General features: G+C 40.9%; 1 protein-coding gene across 1 annotated transcript in view; it reads right to left on the bottom strand.

Annotated features, from left to right (window-relative positions):
• The window catches only part of LOC112109893, a 181327-nt gene that overhangs the window by 128629 nt on the left and 29105 nt on the right, over positions 1 to 23593 (bottom strand). The window contains exon 3 of the mRNA XM_024204622.2: positions 16661 to 16708. Coding sequence (XP_024060390.1) covers positions 16661 to 16708 — 48 coding nt within the window. The remainder of the gene's footprint in view (positions 1 to 16660; positions 16709 to 23593) is intronic.

Below are 23593 nucleotides of genomic sequence, written 5' to 3'. Positions count from 1 at the left end.
ACTTAACATTGGATTCTGTAAGTAAATGAGTTTCTAGTGGGGCTTAGTGCAAAGTACATCTTTGCAACCAGCTCCTTGACATTACTAAACTTTTATTAAAGTTGCCATAAATATTAAGTTAAAGCTTAGAAAGTGTAAATTTCATCTTGGAATGACAAGAATAAGAATATGCAGGTAAACCAACTAACTAGCTGGTAAACAGATACACTGGAAAACTTCAATGTTTGGAATTGATCATGAAAAAAATATTCTGATACTTTACAAAACCCTCTCATTTCCCCCTGGACTTATCCTTTGGGCTTTAAAATGTAAGAGGAAGTTTTTGTCTACTTTTTACTGTATATTCCCAATTTCCTGTCACGTATTATAAATTATTCTGCTAGATCTCTGCCACTCTAGTTTTGCCTAAACACTGCCTGTCAATACATTCCATTTTCATTGCTGGATAAATACAAAAAGAGCCTATTTTTTCCTCTGGGTGGGTGACTGGGGAACGAGGCACAATTTGAGATATTTAAGGAATCTTATTACCTTAGCATCTAAGACCCAAAAATTGTAGCAGAAAAAAAATGTCCAGAATAAATGCTGTTTTCACAAGGAGCCCAGAAACCTTGCAACAGCAAACTTGTATGCTTGAGCCTGCACATACTATAACACTACCATATGGCTGACCTTCTGACTTGCGCTATTAGTTTGGTTAAATTTTATTTTTTTAATATTAAAGAGATCATACCAAAAAAAGGGGGAGAAAGACTGCAGTTCTAAAGGGTAATGCAGGGCTAAAGGTTATTTGTTTACCTCTACCTTCCCAGAGAGAAGTCCAGTGCTGCCAGGTGCTGAGTCCTCAACTCTCAACGAAATTAATGGGAGATGAAGTTGCTCAGCACCAGTGCAGGAGGTCCTCTGCTCTTCGCAAGATCGGGGCCAGAGAGAACAAGAAATATGATCTGGCTGCCCAGATGCCTGTGCCAGACCTCATCGTGTGATCAGCTGCATTTGAATGTTACATCTGCCCCAGAATAAACAGTCACTCCAAACCAGCTAGCCCAATGGAAGCTATTGTGCAAAAATGTGAATCAATAATTAGAAAACCAATCATTTATCTGTAAATACAAGAAGCTGGATGCAATATCAAGATGCAGGGCACATTGATCCTGCTTGAAATTATGAAACAGGGTCAGGGTTAGCTTTGCAGAGTACACTAAAAGCTGTGTTATCTGGCATTTTATCAACTGGAGAGCTATATAAACTGGCATTTCTGATCTTCATCAAAAGTCTGGTTTATAGTCTGCTTGGCGCAGGGCTGGCAGGCTCCCTACCTGGCTCCGTATGGTTCCCCGCAAGCAGCGGCGTGTCTCTGCTGCTCCTAGGTGGAGGAACAGCCCTGGGGGCTCCGTGTGCTGCTCCAACCCCGCCCTGATCACTGGCTCTGCAGCTCCCATTGGCCGGAAACTGCAGCCAATGGGAGCTGCAGGGGCGATGCATGCGGGTGGAGACAGCACACAGAACCGCCTAGCCACACCTCCAGCTAGGAGCAGCAGGGACATGTCACTGCTTGCAGGGAGCTGCCCGAGGTGAGCGCCGCCCGGATCCGGCACCCTGAAAGCCATCCCGTGGCCCAACTCCTTGCCCTGAGCCCCCTCCCGCACCCAAACTCCCTCCCAGAGCTCGTGCTCCGCACCCCTTCCCATGACCCCAGCCCTGAGTCCCCTCCCGCACCCAAACTCTTAGTTAATCGGCACCCCCCATTCTCCCAACATGCCGGATAACAAAACTTTTACTGTGCTCACTTATTACACTGATGGTGAGCACGACCCATCAGCTGGTCAGCTCTATCTTTGCAGCATTATTCTACAGTGGTCTGCAGAGTGAAATAGTTTGTGGCGCAAGGAGTAGACGACTGGATGTTGTGACGACGACTAATAGGAAATGAGAGGGGTTCTCTTATCAAGTGGTCCACAAAATAAAAAGTTGAAGAACCATTATTTCTGTCATTTTAATAAATCAAGAAATGCATAACACCACAATACAGGAGGCTTCCCAAAATTTCCTGGGAAATAATTCAGTTATAAGATGCCTAAAAGCATATTATTAGTGAACAGAGATTTACTAGATGGCCCCAATAGGTCTGCTTTAATTAAAAATAATGTCACACTTACAGAAACTAATCCAGGTGCACAGATGCCACCATTAGTCTTTTTTGTGGTGTTAGCCCTACCAGATTCAAGAAGTGCAAATATATAACTTAGAAACCCAATTAAGGCATTAGAAGTAAACTCCATAAAAAAAAAATCAGCTTTAACAATAAACTTAGCCATTTTAAATATAATACCGCACTAGCAAGCAATACTACCTTGAATAATTCAGCAAACTGTAACGCAAGACGAGATGAGAGGAATGAGAAAGTGCAATTGCTATTTTCATTATTATTTTGGCATCTTATTGGCAGTCAGAATTGGACAAAAGTAGTAATGTGTAAGAGCAAAACGACTTCTTGGCTTGATTCCTTCATCCCTACATACTTCAGAGTTTTATTTATGGCTAAATTGAAGCTGGATGTCAAAGCTGGGTCCCTCAGAACAAAATCTTAATAATTAACTGGCAAAACTGAACATGATCGTTTCTGACACACCTACACTGGTAATTATTGCTTTGAGGCCATTTACTAATGAAATTAATGTATTCATTGCCCTAACAAATTAGCATAACTCATACATAATGCCCCACATTTCAAGACCTTGCTAGAAAAACAACACTTAATACCGCAGAATGAAATGGCAAGGGCATTACATGGAGATAGTATTCACTGAATTCCATGTTAAAAACCACAATGGCTAAGTGTTCATTATAATGCAAAATGTAAACAAAATGTGAGTATTAAAACTATTAATAGTGTAGTCAAGAGTGTACAATTGATTATTATCTGTGCACTTCAAATAAGCACATATTACAATAGCCGTAACCATGGAATCTAATTAACTGGCTACTTTTAGCGATACAAAGTATGAAAAGAAGGCTTTGTAGAAGCAGCTTCTTCTTCTCTGTCATATGGATAATGAATACAGTGTAGCTCAGTGGTTCTCAAACTTTTTTACTGGTTACCCCTTTCACATAGCAAGCCTCTGAGTGCGACCCCCCCCTTATAAATTAAAACACGTTTTTATATATTTAACACCATTATAAATGCTGGAGGCAAAGAGGGGTTTGGGGGGGAGGCTGACAGCTCGCAACCCCCATTAATAGCCTCGTGACCCCTTGAGGGGTCCCGAGCCTGCTTGAGAACCCCAGTGTAGCTGCTGCTGTTTCTCCAGTTTGCTAGCCAAACACATACAGTAGGGCAATATTTAGAGATGTCTACAGCAGTCAGAGGGTTAAGCAATGCTAAAAAAAAGTTCTTCACATTTTAAATGGCAAGCTTCTTGCTTTGATTTGGAGGATGGGTATTGTGCCATGCGCTTTCCAGTTTAAAAGCTTCTAAGGAGAAGATGGAGACAGAAAATGTGATAGGATGGCAGGAATCTAGGACTGAATCATCAGCTGCCCTGAGCACACATTTGGCACAGATGAAGGGAAGCAAAAGTGACTGTAACAGACCTTTCGGCCTCCCCAGCCCTGGGTGTGGCTGGGAGCTGAACCAGCCCCTCATGCAAGTTAGAACAGTCACAAGGCTACTTTAACTTATGCCATTTTAGGGTCCATTTTACCACCTCAGGAGCACTGGAGAGCAGTGCACTCTTGCCATATCTCCTCTTTCCCCCATGGCAGCCAGACACACAACAGAACACAGGAATTGCCATACTGGGTCAGACCAGGGCACTATCAGCTGCTCCAGAGGAAGGTGCAAAAACTTCACAGTGGAAGATTATGGAATAACCAATTTATAAGTGACATTTTTTGCAAACCACATCAGTTAGTCCCAGACCCTCAAAAGTACATAAGCATTAATGTCCATTAATTTCAATGGAAGTTAAGAGACTAAATACTTTTGAGGACCTAGGCTTTAGTGCCTGGCTCATGCCCAGAGACACGAGGGCTAATATCCCTAATTTATTTTCTTTTTTATCTTATCCAGTCTATTTATGGAGTCTCTCGTTATCCATTCAAATGTCTTACCTTTTTTTGAATCCTGTGCTCTTGGCTTCCATGATGTCTTGTGGCCATGAGTTCTATGTGTTGCATAAACAAAGTATTGCATTTTATGCGTTTTAAATTTGTTGCCTGTCAGTTTCATTAAATGTCCCTTTCTAAATTATCTTCTCTATGCAATTCATCATCATTCTGCATATACCTTTCTCCACTTTGATCTAAGCAGATTGAATCTTTCCAATCTCTCCTCATATGGAAGTCTTTCCATTACTCATTTTTGTTGCCCTTCTTTGGACTACTTTTATTTCTACAATATCTTTTTTTTTTAAATTATAATGCTACTGAAACTGAAGACAGTGGGGCAGATTTTCCAGCCTGTTAAATCTGCTTAACACCACTCAAATGGCACAATCAGACCTATAACTGGCTTAAACCAGCTGGTGGTAGATTCCTCCAGTGTTAGGGAATTCTTAAGTGGCATAGTTTTTGTACAATCTCTCCCCTGAAGACATGGAACTTAATTATATTGTGGCCACTATTGCTGACTGTATTTACTCTTGAACCAACGCCTGTGTGTAATTTAGGACTAAAATGAGAATACTTTCCTCTTGTGTGTTCTAGAATTAGCTGGTCCAAGAAACAATCATTTGAGTGTCAAGAAATTGCTTCTCTAAACTTTGCCCTGATGTGACATATAACCAATTTACATGAGGGTAGCTGAAACCCATTACAGCTTTGTTAGACTGAGGTATCCCTTTGATCTCCCTCACAACAGCACATTCAGGGCCTGATTCTCATTTACACCAATGCCCTTTTATACTCTGGCAATAGTTATGTGTAATGCCAAAGCAGTGGAAGGGGACCTTAGTGTAAATGAGAATCAGGCCCTCAATATCATTTTTTTGACCAGGAGACAGGTAGTATAATCTATCACTATATTTTTGTACACTTATGTCTTGGGATGCTGTTATTTATTTTGGTTTAAAAATAACTCCAGACCAAGGGGCACTCATCCAAAGCTCTGTGCAAGCTTGACATGTATTTAAGACCACAATACTAAAGGAATGACAACATAAGTTGTAGCCAAACTACGGAATGTCTCTCTCCACTCAGAAATGTTCTCCCATTAGATTCTATGAAATCTTTAGATGCAGCACTACTCCCTTATCCCTAAGACCTATTCTGCATAATTTATAGGCTGGTATTATAGTACTCCATTGATTCATCCGCTCTGTCCTAGGTTATAACCGTGTATTACAATATTCCATTCATTCCACCATGTTTCAGTTATGCATATTATATCAAGGTGCTCATCTTCCATTGCCAGGCATTCTAGTTCACCTATTTTTGCTTTTTAAGGTCCTCTCATTGGCAGACAGAAATTTATATATTTTATTTTTGGCTGCATGCCTACGTTTAATTCCTTTCTCTGACACGGTTACTTTCCTGAAATATGCCTCCGGGACCTGTCCTCCTCCCATTCGACTATAATTTCTGTCCTATCATTTACTACTGGATACAGAGTTACCTTTGTATTACTGACATCCCTAGCAGATGTCTTCATACAACCTGAGGGATCCCCAGCACTTGTAAGCTTTCCCCCTGGTTCTAAGTAATCCCCCAAAATGTGTGTCAGTTTTCTGTCTCATCTGGTTCCAGTTTGGTTAGGTGGAGCTTATTTCTTCTCTATAGGCTTTTTTCACCTTCTTATCTATACCTGGAGACCCTGAAGTTCTCTTCATCTAGCTGGCCCAGCATATGAAAAATGGAAACATTTAACAGAAAGCTACCATGAAAAGCAGTTAATTTATTCATCTAAATTTAGGTTCTAGAACTTTTCACATTCATCTCCTCATATCATTGGTACCAGTGTGTACTATGATCATTGGTCCCTCTCCAATGCTCACTACAAATCATGACTCATGAGATCTGACACCTTCACACCTACTGGGCAAATCTCTCTCTCTCTCTCTCTCTCACACACACACACACACACACACACCACCTTCAAAAAGGAAACAAAAATACTATGTTGTTCTAAAATTACCATGTTATTTCCCATATTGGGAGCATACACTGCAGTGAGGCACACAATATTATGGTAAATGTTTTCTTTTGTTTAAATGATGTGTGTGTAAGTTGTTTCTTTAATGCAGCAGTGACTGCTGCTTTTTATTTTTATTTTGGTGGCGGAGGAAAGAGAGAGAAGGGCATGTCTCAAAGCCAGCCCAGACAATGGTAAAAGAGTTGTTACTGCTCTGCAGAGAGGAAGCTTCCATATAAGGAAGTTCCAGCTGAGACAGACCTGGAAGAGTGGAAAAGTCAAGCAGCCTGAAAGTGCAGAAATCCAGAGGGAAGAGACACAGCAGTGTAGAACTAGTGATGGCTAAACCTCTTCCAGATGTTTGGTTCAGATGCTTATCTTAAACTTATGAGAACAGAAAATCTTTTGAGGACCTCTGAACATAATCTGTCCCTGTTATGGAGGGGAGGGCATTCCCCTTCCTATCCTGCAGCAGCAGAAGCACACTTCCAGGGAGGCTTAGCAGGTCTAGACTCCACCCAAACTTCTGTGGGAAGAAGTTCAGCCCCACCAGTAATAACCTCGGGAATGGTGCTCTGACTTCTCACTATTCTATCACGTTTCTTGATTAGGTGGCTGTGACACATGCACACCCCCACTGCACCCTCAACAATGTTCTTCTTGGGAGTGATAACTCCATTGCCCTCCTCCCTAAAACAGCGAGTAACCAGACTAGGCCACTGAGGCTACTTTTGGATTTTGTGCCTCTGGACTTTTCGTGGGATGGTGCAGAAGACAATAGTGTGCATGTGATCAGCAGAACTGGACTGAAGAGAACAGCCTGTCCTCTGGGTCCTTACTATCAGGAAACCCCAGGACTGTGGTAGTAGGCTGCCAGCTACAGATAGTGAAGGAGGAGGAACAAGAAGGGAGGGAGGAGTTAACTGAATTTTCTCAAGCTCTGAAAAAGTTCTGAGTTCAGTCCAAGGGAAGAGCGACAGATTCAGTGGAATGGTTCTTATTTTTCCACCCACAGTAAGAATTTGAGGATTTAATAGAGACTCTTTTGGTGGGAAGGACTTTGTGTAAGAAAGCTCTTCAAGAGCTTTAAATTGCAATGGGGCAGAGATACTTAGCAGGTGGAAGTCAGCATAACTGTATTAAGTTCAGTGGAGCTACGCTGATTTCCAGCAGCTGAGGATCTGGCACAGTGCATTTAGTAGTGCTCGCAACCTGGCCTGGACAGCAGCAGCCCTGTTAGAGGAGTTCACTTTGGGAGAGCCACAGCAGACAGCAGCGTCCTCACATGCAACTGGAGGGGTTAGCTCCTCATAGCTGGAGGAACTCTGAGTGACCTTAAAGGCCGTACATACAAGTCTTGTCTGCAAAACCCGTGAGAACTTTTCCTGCTATGATTCTAAACTTTACAAAGTTAGATTCTCACAGAGTTATATAACCCTGTGTGGTAGTTAATGAAGTGCTGGATGTTAGAAAAATAACTGCAATGTTATTTTGCCCCTGGTATGCTTTGCCTTATAAGGCTTAAACCTAGAGCTAATTCACTTGTGTTTTGTGATCTCTATCATGCTGTAATAATAATACGTAGCACTTTATAGCACTTTTCACTTATAAAAAGTGCTTTACAAACATTATCTAATTATTAATCTTCACAACAGCTCTGTGACATAGGTATATAGGTCAACTTAATGTTCTGTTTTAATAAACTACTAGCACTTTAGTAAATTGCAAAATACAAAAACATTAAATTCACTTAAAAGAAACAAAGTTAGTGAACAAATTGCATTCCGCTGTTGCATTCTAGATGGGTAATACACAGAGCAAACTGTCATAGTTATTACCAACTCTGAGGCTTACAGAAAACCATAATCTATGTAACTAATAGTTCAATTCAATATTTAAGAAAGGCCTGTTTCCTACAGATATTGAAATTCAGTTTTTAGTGACAATTTTTATTTTTTCTTCACATTACTATTATGATTTGTTCTTTGTATTACCATAACACCTGGGAGCCATAGTCATGAACCAGGGTCCAATTGTGCTATACAAGCACAGAACAAGACCCCCTGCCCCAAAGAGTTTACAATCCAAATATAAGACGAGACAACAGATGGCCAGACAGACAGGAAAGCACAAGGAAACAATGAGAGAATTGATCACCGTGGGAAGCAGTAGTTATTGTCATTGGGTGGAGTCTGGCTGTCTACACATACACACACTCGCAGCATTTTATGCAATTGTGCATGCTGCACCACCCCCATTTGGATTAGATAGTCTGCTACTCCAAAACACTGTCTGATTTGCAGGCTGGTGCAGAAGGATGAGACAGAAGGCCCTGTCTACTTCCTGTCATCTCTGTAGTGATATGCACATGATGAGGCTTCTGCAGTTTCTGGCCACTGCGTGGAGAACGTTCCTTTTTCACTTCAGCTCCCCACATTCACCCATGCTAGAGCAGGTCACAATCTGGTCTATAAAACTCCCTGTACTACTGTATTACAGACAAAAAACCTACATTAAAATAACATTAACGTTTCAAAGTCAACCACTTAAAGGTTAGGAAATGCCAGGATTAAGGTTAGATGTGCGACCTTAATTTGTATCCCTTGTATATATGCATTATGATACCGTTTTTAATTACACAATCGTACTATTTATTCCACAGCACTCCTGCCTCTTTCAGTGCACAGGATGGACCATGGCATGGGAGGTATATCAGGTTTGGGTAGTGAAGAAGATTGATGTCTCTAGGACCACCGCTCTGTTTGTTGCAGAAATTGGAAGCTGTTGTAGTTAGTGGCAGGGGATTGAAAGAAGAAAGGTTAAAGCAGCTGAATAGTACTCTGAATAGAGAACTGGATTCTACCCCACCTCTGCAACAGAGTTCCTGTGATGCTTGGAAAGTCACTTATACTTTTCACAGGTGGTCACTACTTGTGTGTTCCTCATTTTCTGGGTACCTGACTTGAGATGCTGGGTTCTGACCTGCAGAAGTGCTGAGCAAATGGGAGGAGTAATCATTCTAAGTCCTGTGAAAAAATCAGGTCCCAGGCATCTCCAATTCATACCCATCGTTAATGGGCACTTTTGAGCTTAATCTCGGTGTCTCAGCTCCTCATCTGTAAAATGGGAATAAGATCTCATCTCACCTCACAGGGGTATATGAAAATAAATTTATGAATATCTATGAAGCACTCATACTACAGTGATTTGCATCAGAGAAACACCTATAAAGAAATTAGTAGTTCTGTCCTTACACAGCAGGGTTTGACTAGTGTACAGTAAATAAGGCTTGGGGCCACACACTGAACAACGAGGAGAAAACAGAATACTGAATAGCTGCTCACTATGTGAGCTTCATCCATTTGGTGGACTGATTGAAGCAAGGGTCCTGTGGGAAAAATAGAATGAGATTGTGTAATTACAGACTGTATCCTAATGCATACACACAAGGGGGCCACACAAGCAACTTAAAATCTGGCATTTCCTAACTTTTGAATGCTTAACATTGCAATCTTAATAATGTCATTTTAATGTTGTTTTGGAGTGTAATTTCCTAAGTTTTAAAAAATACAAACTGAAAAAACAAAAATTCCATCGTGTGCCATCATAATGACGGCCACATAGTACATTATCAGCAAGCTTGGAACGTTTAGGTCCACTGCACAGACTTCTGCCAGTTAAGCTAATGGAGTAATCGATAGCAGTAGTAGGTTGTCATCCTCTATGTGGGACTAGAAAAGGATGAGACACACTTTGCTAGTGGGTTGCACAGATACTTCTGACAGTAGAAGAATGGCGAGACTCAGTAATCTTGGGTTCTATTCCATCCTCTGAGACGGAGTGTTCTCTAGTGGTCACCTGTCATTTTATCCATTCCCCACTAAGTTTGGCCCAAAACGTTCTGTCTCCTCCAACCTGCCCCTGTCTCAGTCCTGCCTCTTACCCATCCTTGGCTCTTTGTCCCAGTACCAGTCTCCTTAACCAGTAACACACTGCCTCTCCAGATCATCTCCCCTTCTCCCAGTCTAATCCCATTATCCTTGTCAGCAAGTCCCCTTGGCTCCTCGTCTGATCTGTCTGCTCTTCCCACCAACTGGCTCCCCAGTCCCCCACTCAATCTGTTTCCTTCCCTACTCTCAGTCTCCTTGCCCAGCTCAACCAGTACCATTCTCATCTACTTTCCCAGCTGCCCAGCCAGTCTCAGTTTCCCCCTCAACTCACAGTCCCAGTTTCTGTCTTCTCTCCCACGGTCAGCCTCCAGTTCCAGTCTCCCGGTCACAAAGACCACTCTCTACCAAATTTCAAGTTCTTCTCTAAAGCATGGGGGCAATCTAGCTTCTCAAAGAGAAAGTCACCAGAATTAACATGGGCAATCACCATATTTTTTCCTAGCCTCATTCCAAGAAACGGTTACACCATTTGGCTGAAAAAATTCTAGACTAATTCTCCTTGAGGCAGTTACCCATCATGAAAAATTTCAGCCCAAATGGTTAAACTTTGTCAAAATAAGCAACTGTAAATGATCTTATAATGGGAAATGTCAGGCAACCTTAATAGGTGGTGCCACCAGATCCATCTACAATATGTATACACGAATATACCATTTTATGTTGTGTTTTTATCTGCTGTGCAGTTTAATTTAATCATCTGATAACATCAAGCCTTCTTTAACCCAGAATTTTCCATTTCTCACTCACATTCACACTCTCCACTATTTTTTATATGGAAAGAATGATGTATCCCAGTGGGGCTATTGGACAATCAAGGTGCTAACGGAGTACTCAAGGAAGACAAGAGCGTTGCAGAGAAGCTAAACAAATTCTTTGCCTCAGCCTTCACTGCAGAGGATGGTGAGGGAGATTCCTACACCTGAGCCGTTCTTTTTAGGTGACAAATCTGGAGTACTGTCCCAGATTGAGGTGCCAATAGAGGAGGTTTTAGAACAAATTGATAAATTAAACAGTAATAAGTCACCGGGATCAGATGGTATGCAACCAAGGGCTGGTCCACACTACCCACCTAATTCGGCGGGTAGAGATCGATCTTCTGGGATCGATTTATCGCGTCTCATCTGGACGCGATAGATCGATCCCAGAAGCACTCCCCCGTCGACTGCGGAACTCCTGCTCGCCGAGAGGAGGAAGCGCTGTCGACGGGGGAGCCTGCCTGCGCCGCGTGGACCCGAAGTAGGTACTTTTAGTTCGATATAGGAAACGTCGACTTCAGCTACGCTATTCTCGTAGCTGAAGTTGCGTTTCCTATATCGATCCCCCGCCCCAGTGTGGACCAGCCCCAAGAGTGTTAAAGGAACTCAAATATGAAATTGTAGGACTACTAACTGTGGTATGTAATCTACCACATAAATCAGCCTCTGTACCAGATGACTGGAGGATAGCTAATCTTACACCGATTTTTTTTAAAAGGCTCTACAGGTGATCCTGGCAACCACATGCTGGTAAGCCTAACCTCAGTATCAGGCAAATTGGTTGTAACTATAGCAAAGAGCAGAATTATCAGACACATAAATGAACACAATATGTTGGGGGAAGAGTCAACGTGGCTTTTTAAAAGATAAATCATGCATCACTAATCTATTAGAATTCTTTGAGGGGTCAACAAACATGTGGACAGGTGATCCAGTGAATATAGTGTACTTGGACTTTCAGAAAGCCTTTGACAAGTTCCCATACCAAAGGCTCATAAGAAAAGTAAGGAGTTATGGGGGTAAGAGGAAAGGTCCTCTCATGCATCAATAATTGGTTAAAAAAAAAGGAAACAAAGGGTAGGAATAAACGGTTAGTTTTCACAGTGGAGAGAGGTAAATAACCGACTCCCCCAAGGCTCCGTACTGGACCACTGCTGTTCAACATATTCATAAATGATCTGGAGAAAGGCATAAACACTGAGGTTCCAAAGTTTATAGACAATACAAAATTATTCAAGCTAGTTAAATCCAATGCTGATTGCAAAAAGTTACAAAGAGATCTCCCAAGCTGGGTGACTGGGCAACAAAATGGCAGATGAAATTCAATGCTAATAAATGCAAAGTAACGAACATTGGAAAACAGTCCCAACTATCCATAGAAAATGATGGGATCTAAATTAGCTGTTTCCAAGATCTTTTTCTTGAGTGGTATCATAGTGGGCAGTTCTCTGAAAACATCTGCTCAAATTGCAGTGGCAGTCAAAAAAGCTAACAGAATGTTAGGAACCATTAGGAAAGGGATAGATAATAAGACAGAAAACATCATAATGCCACTATATAAATCCACGGTACACCCACAACGAATACCGCATGCCGTTCTGGTCATCAGTCATGGGGTGCAGCCCTCATCAACAGACCGGTGCCTCCTCCCGCTCATGTTGGGGATTAGTTTGAGGCCAATGCCCACATCTGCAGTCTTCAGACCGGCACTCTGTCTCTGTTCCTGCGTATGGCTCCTCTCTCAGCTCCCAGGACCGCAGCATCCTCTTCTCGACTCAGCCCTCTGGCTAGGTCATCGTCTGTGTTTTCCCCTTCCGTGGAGGGAGGAAGATATCTCTGTCCAACAGTCTAGCCATTTCCACAGTGACAAGTGGGTGGGACCCAAGCCTGCCTAATACTCCAGGCCCCAACCCAGGACCCTGTACATAGCAGTCTCCTGCTGCTCCTCTGTAACTTCAGTCAATGCTGCTCTGTTTCTCTGGGCTAATTCCCCATGGCCACAGCACCTTCTTTGGCCTTATCTCAGGGCCCCAGCTGCTCAGTACCAGGAACCAGCCACTGCTCTGTCCAAAGGGCTTACAGTTCTCTCAGCCCTCCAGGGATGCAGTCCTTACTTGCTGGGCTCCCATCAGAAAGTGACCTAGTCTGCCCTGCAGTTCTCTTTTTTATGGACCTGCTGGGATCTGATTGGCTATTCCTCGCAGCCTCTCTCCTATTGGCTGCTTCCTGTGCAACCTCCCTAGCACCATTAACTCTTTCTCTGCCAGAGTGGGATGGTTGCCCCATCACATCACCCCATCCCAAAAAAAGATATATTAGAATTGGTAAAAACACAGAGAAGGTCAACGAAAATGATTAGGGGTATGGAACAGCTTCCATACAAGGAGAGCTTAAGAAGACTAGGATTGTTCAGATTAGGGGGATGATAGAGCACTATACAATCATGAATGGTGTGGAGAAAGTGAATAAGGAAGTGTTATTGATCTCTTCACATAACACAAGAACCAGAGGTCAGCCAATGACATTAATAGGCAGAAGATTTAAAACAAACATAAGGAAGTTCTTCACACAACACATAGTCAACCTATGGAACTCATTGCCAGGGGATGCTGTGAAGGCCAAAGTATAATTGGGTTAAAAAAAAAAATGGATAAGCTCATGGAGTATAGGTCCATCAATGACTATTAGCCAAGATGGTCAGCGATGCAACCCATGCTCTGCTTGTCCCTAAAACTCTGACTGCCAGAAGCTGGGACTGGATGACAGGGAATGGATCACTCAGTAATTGCCCTGTTCTGTTCATTCCCTCTAAAGCACTGGCCACTGTCAGAAAACAGGATATTGGGCTAGATAGACCATTGGTCTGATCCAGTATAGCCATTCTTATGATCTTATTTCTTAGCCCAATTTTATTTAAATAATATACAGATGAATAAACACAATGGCATCCAAGATAGATATGTCAGGTGAGGTAAACATTCTAAAAAAGAATGAACCCTTGGAGCCATGCCCTCCAAATACCATTACCTGTAACTGTCACAATGATTGTTTCACTCGATGTAACCAAGAAAGGAGCCTTTGATGGCTTCTGAATAGCAAAACACCTACTGCCAGTTAGTGTGAAGTAACAGGGGGATTTAATAAATACTATGCAGCAGAAAGCTGCATTTCATAGCTGTGATACTGAGGCCATTACTTATATTTTTAAAATGTGAGAGAAAATGCTATTGGATATTTTACAGCATTTTATCCAGTAGGTTGGCATAATGTGAATGAATTGGATGCTCAGTGGCTGAGACATCAGACGTCAAAACACTGAGCTGTTCATAAGTATCTGGAGCTAAAATTGCAATAGCAAAAATCATCTACAAAAAGCTGATTTGATAAAAATAGAAGTACACTGCAGAGGGGTATTCTGTATCTGATTTTTTGAAAAAATCTGTTAAAATGTGATATTATTCAAGCTTATAGAATACAACACAAGAAAACTTCAAGTCTGTACATCCATTTCAAGGGTGCTATGACTTCAGAAACCACTTGAGCTTTGTTTTCCCCCTATATTTAGCATAATCAGAACTCCTTCATGTGTACATCTCAGCCACCTGCTTTTTAACTGTGGGTTGCTTGGAACCTGCCCCCTAAAGGGCTCCTGGAACTTTACTGGGGAGTCACAGGCTTACCTCACTTTTGCATTGTACTTTCCTTGCTCCTATTTTTTGTTTTGAGCTATCAACATTTTTTATTGCTCTGAACCAGTTCCTAAGTGCAGTCACCCTGACCCTTCATGTAAGACTTCTTTCTTCCTTCCCTTTGGCTGGATTCACTCAGGACTACTGTTTACAAAAAAGAGGGAGGGATGGAGAACAATAGCAATAAGCTCCTTTCCTTTGAGGTTTGTAGATGCAGCACCTGGTTTCTGATTCCAAGTTCCATTATACAAGGGCTCATCTAAAAACTGTTGGTTTATGGAGCCCTGATTGAAGTCTATAACCTGCCATGCAGAATGATGAGGGAATGAGAGGGGGATTTGAGAAATGACTGAGTCTGTATTAATGGAGATCCAGGTCCAAATTCATCAATTATAGCTGACTGGTCCATAACAAAGGGCTCCAGTGGGGCAAAAACTCCATTCTATCTAGGTCAGGGATAGGCAACCTATGGCATACGTGCCAAAGGCAGCACATGAGTTGATTTTCAGTGGCACTCACACTGCCCAGGTCCTGGCCACTGGTCCAGGGGCCTCTGCATTTTAATTTAATTTTAAATGAAGCTTCTTAAACATTTTAAAAACCTTGTTTACTTTACATACAACAATAGTTTAGTTATATATTATAGACTTATAGAAAGAGACCTAAAAACATTAAAATGTATTACTGGCATGCAAAACCTTAAATTAGAGTGAATAAATGAAGACTCGGCACACCACTTCTGAAAGGTTGCCGAACCCTGATCTAGGTACTTATGTGGTCCTCATCATAATATCTGATACTGCAGAAGCAGAGTAGATGGCAGGCAGGTAGGCTGAAGGACTGCAACGCTAGTCCACTGGAGTTGGGATCATAACATGCCCCAAAACTGAACCCGTATGTTGTGAGGGAGAGATCAAGGTACCTGGAGGATTCAGCGCCTGAGGAACTCCTGCCGCACACCCTGGTGTAAATCACTGGGGAAGGTGGAGGTGAAATACCTTCTGCTCTTCCCCTGGAATAAATGCCCCCTTGGCACAATAACCATCACTGGTGCAGGAAGATACAGTTTCCACCTTCTTGTGCTAGCTGGAGCACATTTATTCCCAAGTGTCCAGCTACTGTGAAGCTTAAAAAGATAATGGATTTATCATGCTATTGCTAAAATGGAAACAACTCTAGAAGGATTAAAATGATGGGCAATTTACCTCTACTCTTGCCACAACTCACTATACCATTTACGCATTCAAAGTGGCTTCATCGTTTTCAACTTGGATACATACATTCTGATGCATCCCTATCCTGGATGCAGTGCAATATTCCTTATGCCATACATAATAGTGCCTTGTTTGATCCTGAGTGGAATCGGGGATAGAGGACTCTCAGACATCTGGGCGCCAAATACACAGGGCTGCATGTGGCTGAACTGAAAAGAAGCAAAGCCACTTTAGAGCAACACCTGGGAGAGTGAGGAATTGGCTGGGGGTAGGAATGATGTGCGGGAGGGCAAAAGATAATGGTAGCTATGGTTTATGTGACACACATGAAAGGGTTAATTAGTATAATTGCAAGAGGCTAGTAACAGTGTCACATCCCAAAGATATGCTTGATCCAACTGATTTCAATGGAAGCACCTCAGAGAATTGGGCCGGACATGAACATTCAATGAGAGTTTATTCCGGTGATACAAATGCACCTGTATTACTTTGTGGAATTCTACCACTGCTGTTTGTCTATGATAGAAGGAGGCAGACTGGAGTGGATAGCAGCAGCGTGCACATCCACAAAAGGTAGGGGGTCTCATCAAGAACTGTAGCAAAGGAAAGAGATCAGATCACAGTATATCGTGTGTGTTGGGATAACAGTTAAAGACCTGCAGGCTTGTCCTTTGGCAGAGAGAGGATGGAGGGAGAGTGGTCACAACGTTAATTACATTTTTAATATGGATGCATGGACTGGAAATATTCAAGAACCATTGAGTATAGTACACATATACCGTATATTTAGACATGCAGTTCAGTACACACATAGGCAAATACTTAGACTACAATCCCTTTCACATGAGGGTTATAAATTGTTAATTTCCTCCATTAATCCAGTACTTTTTGAAAACATGGAAAGAACAGTTGAGTGACTTACCTCAGCTGTACATACTTTGCATCTTGCTCTATCTTGATTATCAGAACTCTAAGAGAAAAACAGTCATTTAGTAAGAAAACTGATTAAAATTATATTGACCAGGAAAATAAATATAAAACATATTAGCATCATCTCCCTGGCAGAATTAAAGAACAACAGGGCCAAATCAATTATGAAAAGTGAATGCTTTGTTACTCCAGAATCTGGTTCACATTTGATAATTTGCACCTTTCTTGCATTTATAGTTTTTATTTTATGCAAACACTCTTAAATACTCCTCAAGTCAATAAGGCACAAAAAGATAAGCCTGAAACTCACTATGGACAATCAGCTTAAACTGGGGCTCAAGATCGTGGAGCCTCTCTGAGCCTTTAGAAATAATCAAGGTTTATGGTGTTTAACCATCATTCTCAGGAGAAAATATATATTATGCAGCTTTGGTGAGATAAAGCCCTCAAAAAAGCATCATGTATTTTTGTAGTACTCGATAGGACTTTGGAGGGAAAAATGATTATCCTTCACAAACAATGGCTTTAGAAACCCCCATCATGAACCCAAGATGTACACATAGAACAAAGCCCAGACATGTCAGCCCACTCAAGTGTAAAACCTGCTTACAGTTTGATCAGCAATGGAGCAGGTTAACATGTTAGAAAATACTGTTCAAGGCCACTCTCTCACTAAAACTGAAAAACTGGGCACAAAAAGGCAATGCATTGTACGTCATCTGGTCAGGAGTATTACTATTAAAAGTTCTACATGGTGAGCAAAAAGTGGTGCTGTAGCAAAAGTCTGTTGTGTATGTCTCTTTTAGATTCTGACCATTCCGTGACCTACCTGAGTGCATCACTGTAGTTCTGGACCAACAGAGACATTTCCTTCTGGCCATGAGCTAGACGGGGAGTCATGTCCTCTGTGAATATTATACTCAAAAAATGTTCCTGTGGTCAGTGAACCCTGGATCTGTGGGGTGTATGTCTCTCTGTTAGCACAATAGTTGCCATACCAGTGTCACAACTAGGGGTTCATGCTCCATGTAAATCTACTTCCCATTTTAAAAAATAATCAGTCTTAGCTTCCAGTCCTTGCAAGTGATGAACAGCTCCTCAGGGGTGATGAACACCCTCAGTTCCCACTGACTTCACCGGGAGATGTGAGAGCTCAGCAACCCTCAGGCAGTGCTACGATCCTGGCAAGGCTGAGCCCATTCATCTAACTACGAAAGGAAGTTTGAATTTCCTCTCCCCATGAAGGACTGAAACAATGTCAAATTTAAACCTGGATAGTTTACATACAATCTTGCTCTTTCCTTTTGTGAATCAGATGAGAGATGACCCAAAATACAACCAGAAATCAAGAGAAAGAAATGAATGTGTATGCTAGAGAGAAAGAGAGCCTTCCTGCGGTTTAAAATAGTCTCATCATAGTGGTATCCTTCCTATGGTGCCATTTTACTGGTGATTTTCTTGTTTCATCAACATTCTCATGCCATTTCATAGATTCTTGTTAACTTCAGTCCATTTATAGTATTTATATTGGAGATGTTCATCTCTTTGAATATTAGTGGCCACCCTTAAAACCTTGCAAATTTTGCCTTATTGCATGTAATCGCTGTTCAATAATAGAACATTCATGACTGATTTCTGAAGTGGAGCCCCAAAAGAAGGCATAGGAGTGATGAGTGATCTAACAAAGGGGAAGACCACCTCACATTCCCCCTTAAATCACTGAAATGACTAACTGCCGGTGGATCTGAGAAAGGATTCCATTAAATATTCCTGTTACTCAGGAAGCTTCTCTTTGTACATCAGTAACAAACAAACAGAAGGTTTTTGAAAGAGCGGCACACTGGAGACCCTGGCAGTTCTCAGAAGGAGGTGGGTTTGCCTGTGTCTCACAGGGCTGAAGTCTGAGATCTAGGGAGTTCCAGCCTGTCTCGCACTAGGGAGCGGAGACCCAAGAGCAATATGGAACCTTTGGAGATAATCTAGTGTGCGTTCAAGTGGACTTTCTGTTGGTTTCTCCAAGCAGCTTCTGAGGCATTTAAGCAGGGGACTCTTTAGTTAAAAAGACCACAAAAGGGGAGATGTGAACAACAGGCTGTGAAATACTGAAGATGAGGGGTTTAAGGCATGTTTTTCCTGAATAAAACACTAAGATGGACAGAAATGAACTGAAACCACTTAAGAGTTATGAAGTCTCTCTCTCTCTCTCTCTCTCCCTGTTAATTTTTTCTAATACTTGACCTTCTTGTTCAGTTATCTCACAGGCCAGTATTCCAATATCTACCTGTTTCTAACCATGACTTCTGTACAAAACTTTCAGTGTTTTAAAAAAATTGGTTGATTTTTAAAGTTGTGGCTATTGCAACATACACTACACTAAATTCCTGGGGAACCATGTCAGTCTGCAAAATCTCCAGTGCCTCCCCCTACTTCATCTCCCTGGAGTCATATATAACCTTACTAGTTGGAACTGTAGGTAACCACCGTCATGGGGAATATTTTCCTCCTACATTTTAGAATAGTATAATTTATAACATGATATTAAAACCAATATAAATTAGTAATTCAATCCCTATATTCCAATTTAATGAATTAGAGGCTTCATTGAATTATTGTTTTGTGCCACTGGACCAATCATTTGGTTTACAAACAGAATGTGTTTCTTTATTAATCAATAAATGCATATTAAATAAAGGTATCTTACGTCAAATTATGCTGATATCTCACAGGGGCCCGAATGCAATTATTTAAAATATTATTTTCTTAGTTTACTCTCAACAAAATTAAATAAGAATATGAAATTTGTGTCTTCATTTTAAACTCCTTTTAAGAGGACAGGGATGCAGTTATTGCCTGGTGGCAACTGAGAAGCACTTATCAAGATAATTATTTTAGGATTACAGTTCTGGGCTTTATAAAATGTAGTTAAGGATAATTTTAGACATCCACTGAGTAACCCATAGTCAAAAAAGGGCATGACAAACAAATGGCACAATTATTGTATTTGAGTACTTGCAACACTCTTTCAGATAAGAAAGAAAAAGTGAATGCAGGCTACTTGGGGCTGAATCAGTCCATAGTATTTATTTAACAATTGTAAAAAAATAACTCATAACTAGAAGAATTCCACCACAAATAATTTCCAATCTCCGAAGAAGAAAAAAGAGCCAACCCCCAAGCCCACACACACTTCAGGAGTGTTCCCTAAGCACATACAATTTTGATGCGATGTCCGAAACCCAAGTCTCCTACTCAGGGAACTACCTTTCAAATTAACCAAACCACTTATTAAAATAGGCAGAGTCAGTAGGGAGCCAAAAGATAGATTTTTTCATGACTTTTAACACGGTGCAAACTCAGTCCTTTATAACACCTCTAAAATTCTTTGCTAACCTTGTTGTTTCAGTATGTCCTTTCTCAACAAAAATGGATTTTGGGTGAGAAGCTCACCTGTTTAAGAATTGTATCTTAATCTGCTGGTAAAATAAAAAACTGCCTACTTTAAACATACATATATTAGATGTACATGCGCACATTGGGAACAGGAAAACAGAACCCCTTCACAGTGTCATCTGAATTCACCTTTGACTAGCTGGCACTGTACATAGAATGGGGAGCTTGCAGTCTAAAAGTAATACATGGATTTTTATTTCCTAACATGAGTTCTACTGAGTTTTTCCTCATCATCCTTCATTTGGTTTTACTATACTCTTGTAATTATATAATTAGCATCTTCAGCACCTATTTTCCCCTGGTCAATGGTGTGAAATATAAATACAGATATGCATAAAGATATATACTTGGCAAGTGAAGCAAAGCCGTTTAAGAAAAAAAATCTGAGTCACTGAGTAGTCCCACATTTGTAGCCCAGATGATGTCCTTGTACCTAGATGCACTGATCTATCACCATCAGAAGAACAGCTTTTCCTGATGTGAGTCCATCACTTTAAAATTGTGGCAGACTCATTGGTACAATGAGCTATTGCACTTGGGACCTGCATAAATACCATATGCTTTACTGTCAACCACCACGGGATAGACTTGTTTTGGCAGCCATAAACAGTTAGTAAGACACACTCCTTGCCTTACTGCCAGTTCTCAAATCTACATTTTAATACTTCAAAAGCAGCTGCAGAGGGAATCAAATATAGCAGAACAGAGTTTGAGGGTCTTGTAGAACACTACAGGACGTTGGAGATTATCACATAGGTCAACCGCATTGTTCAGTAAATAGCACTGTATGACTAGAGCCATAATTTAAATTGTGGGATTGTGGGTTTGAGGATTATTGGACTGTAAGAGGCTACTCCCTCACACCTCACCAATCAAAGGAAGAAGAAAGGACAAAAAGTCTGAGAAACAAACTGACTCTGTTTCTATTTTGGGCAGTTCCCAAAGTTTTAATCATTCCACTCTTGGCAGGCAAGGCAGCAGTCCTGTTTCCTCCACAACAAGGTCCAAATAAGCCATTCTAATTCCTCCTTGTGGGTCGGGAGAATATCAGAAGGGTTTTGATGGAATAAGGTCGAAAGGAACCTTCACATTTAGGTTCAGATTCTGATACTCTTACAGTGAATAGCACCTTACGCTATGAATAGCCCCATCAAAGTATAAGATTAGTCCTGGAGTAAAATGCTACTAATCCAGAGCCTGGGCCTCCAATATTTTAGAGAGTAATGTCTCTGCAGGGAATGATACAGATTCTCTATGTAGATGTACAATGTACTGACTCAGTAAGTAAGAAAAACAAATATTTTGTTGTCAAATTTCTTCCTGTTATAAATCAATATTAGACTTGTTTTATTTCAGGAAAGCCTAACCCTGGTCTATATAAAATTTCCCCCCCTAAAAATATACTCTGCTGACATGCTTATTCCTGGAGGCCTGCTTAATTATCCCAAATGTAAAAGAAGATGGAAGAGCTCTGTTTGAATTGCCCTGATGCTGCCTCAGCAATTTCTGCTCCTGGCACATGCTAATTCAACAGCCACTGATCATTTGGAGTTAAAGTGCAAGCAGCCAGCTGAATAGGATGCAGTTCTTCTTATTCTTGTGTTGAATATCAGGGTCAGAGGTGAGTACCAGATAACACATAGCAGATGTAGGGAGAGTAGAAAGAATGTTGTTAACTTATGGTGACCACCTACATTTCAAGGAAATAGAAGGATGATTGTAGGGAGAAAATATAAGGAAAGGTTATTTATAAAGGAACTGCATCATACAATATTTTTGATACAAAAATCATACAGAGTACAAAATCCTATATTGGTATCACAATGTAGGATCCATTACGTGAATACTGCAGAAATACACAACAACATCCACCCTATACTGACTTTATGTACCAAATATGGGACATCTTTAAAACACTAGCAACATGATCCCCCTATACTCACTACAAACTAGGGAGGAAAAGTTATGTTTCTTTTTACACTGTCCACATGTTCTATCGCAGCTTTGTCATGGAGCAGCAGAAAAGCAACCCTGTAAATGTGAGATGAAGAAAAAAGAAAATCTGATCTGAACTTGAAGAAGGATCTTCTGGACAATTATCTAGATAAATAAATGCAGACACATAATTCCTCTTGAGTAGCCGCAAAACAGAGATTTGACATAGGAGAAGAGAATTTTATGAGAAGTCTTAGCTGCTTCATCCTGTTTTCTGACCCTGGGCTAGATCCTCAACCCTGCTCCAGCTGTGCAAAAGGGCCTTAGTTATCTCAAACAGGCAGTTGAGGATTCCTCCAATAAAGACATACAGAGTGGCAATTTATGTGAGCACTCTAGCTGGCATAACTTGGAGCAGCCAAGTAACTGCTCTAAGTTTCTGAATTCTGTTTCAGACCCTGGCAGCCTCACAATTGGGAGAGAAGAGAGAAACCTTCCCACATTTTCTCCTCAGTGCAGCTGATGATCAGGTCTTGTGCCTATATGTAGGTATTGCAAGAGACACATGTGAAAAATGTAATTATTTTAGGTATTAGCAATAAGTAAACAACTTTCTGTACTTTCAGGGAACACAGAAACACAAACAATTTTAGATACAGCAGCCACTTAAAGCTCTTGCTTTTGTTTTTCCTGCCAAGAGAAATGTGTTAAATATTCTGAAATTTTATAAGGAAGTTCATATAAGCTGTAAAGACAAAGAAGTCTTAAAGCACTCCTGATTATTTTACTAGAGGATGGGAAAATGTAAACAAATCTTGATTGTAGGAACAAAGATGCCTAACTACCTCAGAACCAAGTGCATTTCTACCATTCTACAGGCATTTACTGTCTAAATAGATTAAAAAATAATTGTGCAAGTCACAATAAAACTTTTCTGACAAAACATGGGAAACTTTGTTGAAAATATCAATAAAAAGGTTTTCCCATTTTCTTTTTACCAGAACTAGCAATTGTGTATACACAAGCCATTCAGCTCAGAGTGCATAGTTTATCTGTGACACAATTACTGGTGGTTTTTTTTTTAATAATGTATGTAGAAAAACCTTAAGGAAGGTTCTGCGTGAAAGAACATAGGTTAAAGAATAGGTGTAAGGAGGCAAGTTCCCCTAGAGTAAAAAGCAGAGAGTAAAAATAATTATATATAATGAATGAATGACTTGATGTCATCGACTAGTAGTTGCTGTCTATTTTAGGATGAATTATTCCATTCATTTCTATGGAAATTTTGCTCTGGTATTGAGTATGCAATTCAACTTCTTGACTTGGTGAAGTAACAAGATGGGCAAGTAAATATCTGATACTCAAGTGGTATCAGACCGCTCCAATGTTGTTTGGAGGTGGTGATACCCTACTTTTAAAAGGCTTAGTTGCCTCATTTAGACAAGGAAGGAAATGAAGGAAAGGAAAATTTATACTGAGGGCCCAGTAGGCCTCAGAAATTCTTAACCTTCTATACAACATATATCACATCTCAAGTAAC

Source organism: Terrapene carolina, unplaced genomic scaffold (genome assembly GCF_002925995.2).
Source record: "Terrapene carolina triunguis isolate 2854851 unplaced genomic scaffold, T_m_triunguis-2.0 Scaffold211, whole genome shotgun sequence".
NCBI lineage: Eukaryota > Metazoa > Chordata > Testudines > Emydidae > Terrapene > Terrapene triunguis.
Note: the sequence above shows the minus strand (reverse complement) of the source record. Positions and strands in the feature narration are given on the sequence as shown.